The sequence below is a fragment of the Pseudonaja textilis genome, chromosome 4, assembly GCF_049901715.1.
Source record: "Pseudonaja textilis isolate UNSWEBS1 chromosome 4, rPseTex1.2, whole genome shotgun sequence".
Taxonomy (NCBI): Eukaryota; Metazoa; Chordata; class Lepidosauria; order Squamata; family Elapidae; genus Pseudonaja; species Pseudonaja textilis.
Window position 1 is genome coordinate 15859191 of NC_141993.1, and position 10679 is coordinate 15869869.

Genomic DNA, 10679 nt, shown 5'->3' on the forward strand with positions numbered 1-10679 from the left:
CATTATTTTCACCCAGACAGCTTTATGTTATTGTTGTTGTTGGAAAATGCCATTTCCACTCCCTCTCCGCCCGCTTAAGGAATTGCCTTCTGTAACCCCCTGGGCGCTTGCGCCGATGCATTGGCTCGCCGTACAACCTGTTCATTCGCCTTGGCGCCTGAAGAGGGAGCTAATTGCACAGTTCCAACCGGGAGGGCCAACCCCTTTGCGCGAGACTCTCTCTCTCTCTCTCTCTCTCTCGAACGATGTCCGGTGATGACGTCCCTAGAAGTCGCCGGGCTGGAGACACTTGGACAGTCAGCAGAAGGAGGGAAGGCTGACGTCAGCAAAAGGAGCCCAGAGAGAGAGAGAGAGAGAGGGGAAAGAAAGGCGAGCGGTGAGTGGGCACGTGGGGGGGCTGCGTGCGTTGCGACTCCATCGGTACAAATCAATTTATTAACCTTGAAACCAACGTGGAGAGAAAATTTGTCGGGATGTGTAAGCATAGATAGAACTGCCGGGTCCCCCCGAAACTTGCTGGCATTTGGGAAAGGGTTAATGCGGGTCCCAGACACGCTCTTGAAGCTAACCAGACGGCCGTCGTGCCTCTGACCATGTACAGAACGTTCCTTTCCGGGGCCAGGGCGAGGATTCCCTGAGCTTTTAGTTGATCCCTCCTCCCCTCCTGGTTGAGACCAAGTCGAGTATCGCGTCTTGTTTTCTAGGATTGAGGCCTTGGCATGAGGAATAATTGTGACATCATCGCTGCTTGCTAATCATTTCTCTTGCTGCTTAGTGCCTTTATATATATATCTCTATCGTCTCTCTTCTATTCCTATTCCATTCCATTCCATTCCCATTTTTTCTATTCCATTTTATTCTATTCCCATTCCCATTTTTTCTATTCTATTCTATTCTATTCTATTCTATTCTATTCTATTCCCATTCCCATTCCCATTCCCATTCCCATTCCCATTCCCTCCTATTCTAGTCCCATTCCCATTCTATTCTATTCCCATTCCCATCTATTCCCATTCCATTCCCATTCCATTCCCATTCTATTCTATTCCCATTCCAATTCCATTCTATTTCCATTCCCATTCTATTCCCATTTCCATTCTATCCCATTTCCATTTGATTCAATTCTATTCCCATTCTATTCCCATTCCCATTCTATTCCCATTTCCCTTCTATTCCCATTCCTATTCCCATTCTATTCCAATTTCCATCCCCATTCTATTCTATTCCCATTCCCATTCTATTCTTTTACCATTCTATTCCCATTCTACTCCATTCTATTCCATTCTTGTTCCTGTTCCTATTCCCTTCCTTTCAATTCCATTCTATTCTACTGTACTCTATCATTATCAATCATCTATCTATCATCTATCTCTATCATCTATCCATCTATCATCTGCTGTGTTTCTCATATAATAAGGCCGGGTCTTTTTTTTTTGAGCCCTGAAAAATCGGCTAGGACGTCTTTTCAGGGGTGAATTAATTTTTTCCCTCCCTGCGCACCCTCGCCTAGGGCACCCCACGGGCAGCTACACCTTGCCACCAGCCACTCCTAACGGCCAATCATGGCGGAGCGTGAAGGGCTCCTTACCCCCGCCAAGCACCTTTGCTGCAGATCCGGGTCAGCGGGCGTGCGTCGTTGGCGTGGATGTCCGCCGGCAGCATTTCAGCCGCTTCTCGGGCCTCCGTAGCTTCCACGTAGCTTCCACGGTTCCCACCGGTGCTGGCGCCTCTCTCGCCAGCGCCGTCTCCAACAACAGAGTCTGAGTCACTCCCGCTTTTTCCCCGTTCTCGCAACAACAGGAAAAAAACGTACCTGGGAGCGCCGCGCGCTGCGTTATGGTTTAATCCCAAGTGGCTGGGTGGCGTGTGAAGAGCTGAGTGAGCATCTCTGCTGTTGCTACCCTTGGTGCTCCAGCCTCGGGCTCTGCAAGTTTCCAAAAGTCCCTGTGCGCAGCCCGTTCCTGCATTCCAAGCGTGCCCAGGCTGAGCTGCAGCTGTCCCTCTCTCGCCAGCGCCATCTCCAACAACAGCGGCAGCGGGAACCGTGGAAGCATTTCAGCCACTTCTCGGGTGGGGGAGCCACCTCCGTAACTTCCATGGTTCCCGCCGCTGCTGCCGCTGTTGTTGGAGATGGCGCTGGTGAGAGAGGCGCCAGCACCAGTGGGAACTGTGGAAGCTACGGAGGCCTGAGAAGTGGCTGAAACATTGCCGGCGGACATCCACAACGACGATGCCCACCCGCTGACCCGGGTCTGTAGCAAAGGCGCATGATGGGGGTAGGGAGCCCTCTGCGCTCCACCATGATTGTCTGTTAGGAACGGCCAGGGGCGAGGCATAGCTGCCTGCGGGGCGCTCCTAATGGCAAGTTCCCCCCCTTCCTCCCCCAATTTCTCATGTTTTAAAATAGGCCTAAATTTGGAGGGGCTTAATTTCATTTTATGCTTAGAAAACATGCTGGGTCTTCCTATTGGGGGGGCGTATTGTTGGAGAAACATGGTATCTATCATCTATCCATCTATCATCTATCATTTATCATCTCTATCTATCTATCTATCTATCTATCTATCATCCATCCATTCATCCATCCATCTATCCATCATCTATCAATCATCTATCCGTCTATCTATCTAAAAATGAAATACCACTCACTCACGCATCATCACAAAATCTGTAAAGCCTACAAACTTGAAATTTGGCATGTATGTTCCTCTTGGCTTCAAGGTGCTCACTATGAAAGGATTTTTTGAGATGACCGTCAGACATCGCTCTGTTGCTAAGGAGTTCTACTCCCCCTCCCCACTGAAAAGAAATCTGTTCCAGATGCAAAACGCAAGCAGACGAGAGGAGTTTCCGTTTCCATTTCACAGCAGCAAGCAGCTTTAGTACAGAACAGTTGAGCTAAGCCACGCCCAAGCTCCTTGCTGTCTCCTTGCTCACACAGCAAATACTGTTTCAGTTTCCATGTTTCAGTTTCCAGACAGCCCTCAACTGTCTCACACACTGACAGGGCCAGATGAATACCGATGGATGCTGGTAGGCAGAGGCACAATTCCACCCGCCTTATTTTCTTCCCCAATAACTAAGCCCAATCACATAGTTTCGTAGCGAACCACGGGTATAGAACTAATTGTTGGTATGTGCACTTTGAGTATTCATTTGTGTGGGTTCCGAATGTATCTTGCAGCATAAATAGTTGGTTAGAAGTGAGGCTTCAGGTTGCTAGAAGTGAGGCTTAATAGAAACTGGAAGTGAGGCCTAAGGTTACCTTATGGATTCATGCTGAAATGGGAACTCCCAGGTTTGTTGGGTTAATGCTTCGTATTGTCTGTGCTTGTAAAAATAAAAATATTTCTCAAAAGAACATGATATATAGTCCCTTCTCAAGGTAGAAATAGGCACAAGCTGGTCTCACTGCACTGAGCTAACCTATGTGGGGGATGGGGGGGAGCTTGCACCTCACGCTTTTTATTCATATATTCCAGATTTGCATTTAACACCAAACTAGTAAGATGATGGGAAATTCTCTGTAGATAAGGCTGTGGGAATCTTGGGAATCCTGTTTTTTTTCCCCTAGGAATAAGAGAAAGACAAGATCTAAATCTAAGGACATTTTAAGCCAGACCCATTTGTTGACTAAGAAGTTACATTACGCAATTGTGTATTTTTACCTCAGCTGCTATTTATGTTGTTTAAAATTTGTTACGTTGTTTTCATTGTTTTGCAGTATTGTCGTGTATTTGAAATGGGTGACCAAAATGCCTGAATAATATATTTGTTACCTGTTTTTTGCTCTGTTGTATGTCATCCCAAGTTGCTTATTTGTGAGACGGGCAGCTGCATAAATCGGTTTAATAAATAAAATAAAACAGACATTAAATAAGTGAGATCCATCCCCATACTCCTGGCCTTTTGGAAAAGTCGGAAAACTTGGTTCTGTCATTTGAACCGGAGCTCTGACTTGGGCCCTGCTACATTGAGGGTGGCTGGTTGGGTAGGCAAGATACCTACCTCTTAGGCCTCCCATCACCTTAGTTTTTTACCTTTTCAACAATTTCAATTGTTCTGTAATACTTTTTTAGCATATTACAAGTCTCCCAGAATTGCTGTATCAGTGAGGGTGGCATAAAAAAAAATCCGTAGAATATTATAATTAATTTTATTTTAAAACAATGGAACATATCACATTTTTTTTTAAAAAAATGTAAATCGTGGATACAAAATATCATTCAACAGATACTTTCCCTGAACCAGGAAGGAAATATCTTTTCTACAAATGGTGCCCGTTATGAACATTTAAAAAAACCGACGGCATTTTGCTTACAAGGAAAAATATATTTTTTAAAGTTTTAGAATTAATACTTCTGCAGATTTACTTGACTTTAAAATCTTGTGATCACTGAACTGGAAAGTGTTTCTAATTGAGAGAACAGGATATGGCACTTCTGTTCTCTGGTTCAGATGAGGGTCTGGAACATTCATACTGTAACAAGTAACCCCAGTGCACAAAACATAGCTGCCATAGAATGTGACAAAAAGAATATATTCTTGAATATCTTTTAGTCATCATTCTTACTTTTTAGGTGAATTCTTTCAAATGTTTCTGTATGCAGTGCAAAAGTATTTCAATTAATTGTGCCCTTGAATTGTACAACAGTGTAAGAAAATTGCTCATGCACCGTAGATCTATACATGTGAAGAATACAGCAGTGGAATGTTAGAATTCTCATGTATTAGCTATTGCGATTGTGTAAGAAATGCTTTGCTGCTAGATTTATATATCATGTTGGTATATTCAACTTATTTGGGTCTGTTTTAATCATATTAAAAAAAAGATCTTCCCACTGGAAATTACAGGTGTGACAAAGCAAACACAAGACTGCTATAAGGATGGTGCGAATTTTGGCCAATGGAGATATTGTGCAAGATGATGACCCCCGAGTGCGTCAGACCACTCAGGTAAGGGAGAACTCACCTCGACTTGTGAGGAATGGTGTATGTATTGTGGTTTGTGCTTAGAATGATTCAGTAAAAACTTTTCTCCTAGCACTTTGGAAATTGGAAAAAGGTGTTAGGGAATATGGGAGAATACAAAGATAGCTGTAGCTTTTTAAAGTATCTGTACCTTTCCCCAGGATCACATAGGCATCCTCTAGAGTCCCCAAGTGATTCCAGGAAAAGATAGGATTTCTTTTAAGAGTTATAGACAGGAGCTCTATTTTGTGCTTTTGAGCATACTTGTTCTGACCCAAGCCTCGTTCCAATCAAATAAAAACAGTATATAGAAAAGTAAACCTTTTTAATGCGCTTCTGGGAATTCTGTTCATTCACAGCAAAGAGTCATTAAAACTAACTATCCCAGATAAGAGCAAGTCCTCTCAAGGATGTGAAAGGCTGCCAAGAACACCAGGTTAATTGCAGGGAAATATCCAACGCCAAAAGTCTCCGAAAACAAACCAGAATAGACAGAAATTCCACAAGAACTCTTTGGAGTCCAAAGAACTTCTTTGCTTCCTGCAAAGAAGCCAACCCCAAAGGCTGGCTTTTATCCCTTATGGGAGGAGCCATCCCCTTGCAGCCTTACTCCCAAGTTGCCTGTGCTTCTGCAGCTGCTCTTTCCTTCAAGCAGCCCTACGCACAATAAATTATTTTCATTGCATTAATCATTGGTTTCTGTTCATCATTGCTTTCTCTTGGTGGAATCTACATGCTTTCCAAATCTGTTCAAAACTTCCAGGAGAAATGTGCAGAAATCTTTGTATCAGCAAAAGTCCATCTTGAGTTCCCCTGGGATTTGGTTTATGTTTTCCACTGTATTTTAATGCCTTGAGTCAGGGATGGGCTGCTGGGGCCTTTCAGCGGCTCGGGTGATCCCCTAGCTAAGACTCCCACTCCTGGCTGGCTCCGCCACGCCACGCCACGCCCCACCCAACCCCACTTCGCCCCACCCTACCTTATAGATCTACCTACTCTCCTCGCCTCTTCTTCAACCACTCACGTCTGGCTCCCTCACTCATTTGGCAGCTTTTGTCCGCCCGATACCGCGCGCCCCAGCTCTGGCTTCCTCACTCCTTAGATGAGTTGCCATGGCCTGTGGGTTGGGGGTGTGAGGCTGCGACGGTCTCCTTTCAGCTTTTACGGGCCAGGCCCAGCTCAGGGGTTCTGCGCGCACCTGCCGCGGGAGGCTCGAGGCTTGGGGTACAGAGTTTCTGACGACTGCCTTTCGGGCTTGCTGCATTTGGCCGGAGGCTCGCGGTAGGGACTGTGGGGTGGGGAAAGAACGCGACAAGAAAAGGTGCCATTTCCTGCGGTGGAGAGAAGTTCCGTGATCGCTCAGGGAGACACATGACATGACTGAGACACTGGCCCGGCCTGGCCACTTGTCTCCACCACTTCTGTTGCCGCCTCTATTGGCTTCACGAGACCCTGCGAGAGCTCTCACAACGTCTTATGCAGCCCAATACAAGCTCTGCACAGTGACCGCTACTCGCGGCCACCGGCAACAGCGGCGGTGGCGGCTGAGTCGGGCTTAGGGTGGAGCCGTGGAACGGGTTGTGAACAGCAGATGGGCGGCACCGGGGGATCTGGTCCTTGCCACTGTTCCGTTGCTGCCTTCGTTGCTGAGCTGCCGCCTCTCCTCTGCACCCCCCAGGTGTAGCCAGCCCCCCAGCCCTTTAAAACTAAAAGCCCATCATGGTAGCTTTGCAAGAACAAAATGCCGGCTCAGTCTTGGTGGCCCATCAAAGGTCGGGAGAACCTCCGCTCTGCCTCTAACACGGAGTTTCCCCTGCACCTTTAATCAGCCATCATCAAGGACTGAGCCAGCCTTTTGTTCTTGCAAAGCTACCAATAATGGGCTTTTAGTTTTAAATCCTTTCCCCGAAGTAGTGGCAGGGAGCAACTTTACCAGTTTTTGTCAGATTTAACAGATTAACAGCGTTGGAAGGGACAATTATGAAAAAATAAAAAAGCGCGCACAAAGCCAGAGTGATAAAAATATCTAAACAAGATACTGTCAACCAAGTAATTAATTCTTAAGGAGCAGTCAGACTCACTTTCATCTCCGAAATTTTTTAGAAAAACAGGGTCATCCTTGGATGACAACAGAGAAAGGCTTTCCTGATCTTGGCAACGGAAGGTCTAGGAATTATGGATGCTGAAGTCCAGAAAGCCTCCTTACATTTTTCTTAGCTTATATATATATAAATTGGTTTTGGAAAAGGGGCAGTTCTCAGCATAATGCCAGTTTAACAACCGACGACCTCATTTAGCAACCGTTCAGTTACAACGACGATGGAAAAAAAAAAAGAGCTTTGCGACCGATCCTCGTATTTGTGACCTTTGCAGGTCTGCAAAGCAGAAGAAAGCTAAAATAAAAGTTAGTAAGCCCAGTTGCGATATTGCTTGGCAACATCTTCGCTTAGCGGCTAAGCTGCTGGTCCCAATTGTGGTTGCTAAACAAGGACTACCTGTAGTCCTCTTGGAGCTTGGATACTCCTTAGCTCGGCCCACCAGGTATCTTTCTCTGTGAAGTCACCTCTCATTTTCCTAAAGTGCTGTATTTCTGACTCCTCCCTTTTTACAGTTCCCTTTCTGTGGCTCGAAAGACGGCTTCTTTGTGCTCATTCACTTTCTCCTGCTTGGTCTCCACAGGGCTTTTTCAACGCAACCTCAAACACTGGTCCTAACCCACCACAGCAACAGCAGCAGCAGCAGCAGCAGCGCCAGAATGCAAGGCCCAGGGAGCGTTCGCCCTTTTCAGACATCAACCAGCAGCTGGTGAACATGGGTTTCCCCACTTGGCACCTTGGCAACCAGGTGGTGGAGCCCGTGATGTCCATTTTGCTCCTCTTCCTGCTTATGATGGTGGGCGTGCGTGGCTTGCTCTTGGTGGGCCTCATTTACGTCATCTCCCACCTAAGCCAGCGATGACACGAACTCCCGCACAGACTACCAGTTGCCCGAGGGACTCCGAGCCAAATAGTTTTGCCCAGCGTACGGCCCCGTGGGTTAGAGAAGAGAGTATGGATGTCCACATCTGGGCGTGTTTGAAACAAATTCTCCTCGCTCAAGAACTTTTGTAAACGGTTGTTTCCAAGAGACAGAAGGAAGCAACTTTGGGAGTATGAGCTCATGAAGATAATATAGCCTCTTCTTTTCTTTCTCTAGCTTGAAATGAGCCGTTTTTTTTTTTCCAATTCGGGGCCCATGATATTCCGGTAGGAATGATAGCTTTTGTTTTTGCTGAGGGTACCACCTCACGGTTATCGAGGGAACTTTATTTAGGATTTTCTGACAGGGAAAGCTCAACCTCTGATAGAGAAACATTTAAAAGGCAGGTTTAAAAAAACAAAAAACAAAAAAAACAACAACCAGTTAGGAAATCATGCCTTCCATATAGGTGGGAGAACAGAGCAGTCACATCGAGATCACTGCATTTTTATAAACGGAGCCTCTTGGTGTGGAATATTCAAAGGTGACTCCTCAGGTATTTATCTGGAGGCTGCCTGGTGCCTCAGTCAGGCCATCATCCTTTTGTAATATTAAATAAAGAATGCAAACGCAGTGTTTCTATGTGTTGGGGTGGGGGTTGTTACCAAATGAGACTGCAGTTTATGTATGTAAAAACGATACATTGCTTCAAATAAGCAGAATTAGTGGGACAGAGCAAACATCCATGTGTAACTTGATGAAACAGTGCCCCCAAATGCTTTTTCTGCTAGTATTGGCTGCGTCCTCAAATAGTGCAGAGGAACTGAGTCGAAGCAAAGAAAATGCTTTGCTTTATGTTCCATAAAGTTATTTGTAAAACCACCATCAAGAATCTTGATTCTAATTACTGGTATATACTATTTTTTTCCTCTCTTTATATTTCCCTTCTTAGCAGAGTATAGTTGCATTTCTTTCTTTCTTTTTTTTTTCATTTTGGCCTTATTCGCACGAAAAAGAAATAAAAAAAATATCTACCTGCTTCAGCTCAATTTTTATTTTGAAAATTTAGGGTGACTTGCAATAATATATTTAAAGCTAAAAATTAAAAATAAATCTATAGCTCTTAATTTAGTTAATAAAACATCATATAGAACGGCAAAAATCTCTTTCCGTTTGAAAAAGATTCTAGTTTTAAAAAGGGGGAAATTGTTGAAATAATAAATATTTGAGGAGCTGCAAGAGAAAAACAAGGTGTGTGTGTGTGTGTGGCTTTTTTGGGGGAAAAATCAAGCTGTAACTTAACATAGTGAATTTCAGTTCCATAGAGCCTTTTTCCTAATTTCCACTAATTAAAATGTAAGAGTGAAACAATGGGTTTAGCTGCTTGTCACATACGTAATTCATAAGTTTGTACTATGAGAAGGAATTCCTAAATGTAAGGGGGATTTAATGGAACAGTGAGTTGATCAAAGGATGCTCCCCAAATGAATTTCATATTTCAAATGGCAAATTCAAATAATCTCGAGTGTAGGTCTCTGCGTACAATAAATATATCTGCCATTGTAGTTTTCTAGATCTAAAATGCAATCAGTTTATGGAATGCAATAGGGCTATTGTGAGTGAGCTATATAAAAAAAACTTTTTAATAAAAAACATCACTCATTTTGGGAGGAGAATACAGGTAGCCCACAACTTATGACCACAAATGAGCCCAAAATTAATGTTGCTAAGTGTTACATTTATATAATGTTGCTAAGTTACATCGCCCCATTTTTATGACTTTTCTTGCCACATTTGTTAAGTGAATCACTGTAGTTGTTAAGTTAGTAACATGGTTGTTAAGTGAATCTGGCTTCCCCATGGACTTTGCTTGTTGGAAGGTTGCAAAAGGTGATCACATGACTCCAGGGGCACTGCAGTGGCGACTGGGTGACCGGGTCGGGGGTGTGGCCAGCCAGAACTTACTACCATTTTGGCGACCCACGCCAAATCCTTGCTATTGGTTCGCCTGATCCGGTGTTAACCAGCTGAATACCACAACTGCTGTATACCCACAAAACAGTCTGTACAGGTAGTCGCTCACAGCAGCTTGTTTAGTGACTGTTCAAAGTTATAAACGGCACTCAAAAAAGCAACTTATGACCATTTTTCGCATTTACAACCATGGCAGCATCTCCATGGTCACATGATCAAAATTTGCACGCTTGTCAAACTGACTCATATTGATGACAGTTGTAGTGTCCTGGGGCCATGTAATCCTCTTTTTGTGACCTGACAAGAAAAGTCAATGCAAAAATCAGATTCATTTAACAATTGTGTTACTGACTTAACCACTGCAGTGATTTACTTAACAATCGAGAAAGGTTGGGGCAAAATTCACTTAACAAACATCTTAGCAACAGAAACATTGGGTTTAATTGTGTCATAAGTCAAAAACTATGGGAAGCTGTAGATGGAATAACACAACTCAGTACCTTTCTAGGGAGGATTGTGTGGCACAGACAATGCTAGGTTGCATTTTCTCCTGTCTATTTCTGCAACAACACAACAAAAAAGGATAAACTTTTCAATGGTACAATTTCGTTTCTTTTATTATCCTTTTTATTTAGAATTTATTATTCTCACCCTGCTAATAATTTCTGGTCATGTATGCCTTCTTCCGAATTCTCAGAAATCATCCATCAAGGCACTGCTTTGAGCGGACTCGTACATTCTGGAGCAGGAAGTCTCCAACCTTGGCAACTTTAGGA

General features: G+C 44.1%; 1 protein-coding gene across 2 annotated transcripts; it reads left to right on the forward strand.

Annotated features, from left to right (window-relative positions):
- The first annotated feature begins 231 nt into the window (after window positions 1-231).
- On the forward strand, window positions 232-9176 carry FAM241B (family with sequence similarity 241 member B). 2 transcript variants are annotated; one of them, XM_087932312.1, is made up of 3 exons: window positions 232-376; window positions 4855-4956; window positions 7651-9176. In XM_087932312.1, exons 2-3 carry the CDS (start codon window positions 4888-4890, stop codon window positions 7927-7929), a joined length of 348 nt encoding a protein of 115 aa, XP_087788438.1. In that variant the 5' UTR covers window positions 232-376; window positions 4855-4887; the 3' UTR covers window positions 7930-9176. The 2 variants fall into 2 exon arrangements, with proteins under 2 accessions (XP_087788438.1, XP_026569337.1); XM_026713552.2 differs by having other exon boundaries at window positions 234-376; window positions 4855-4992.
- The last annotated feature ends 1503 nt before the right edge of the window (window positions 9177-10679 follow it).

Bases quoted from the DNA above. Each gene is read 5' to 3' on its own strand.
- FAM241B (XM_026713552.2), top strand. From the start codon at position 4,888: ATGGTGCGAATTTTGGCCAATGGAGATATTGTGCAAGATGATGACCCC. The intron at 4,993-7,650 runs GTATGTATTGTG...TGGTCTCCACAG, and splicing joins CTCGACTTGTGAGGAATGGT to GGCTTTTTCAACGCAACCTC.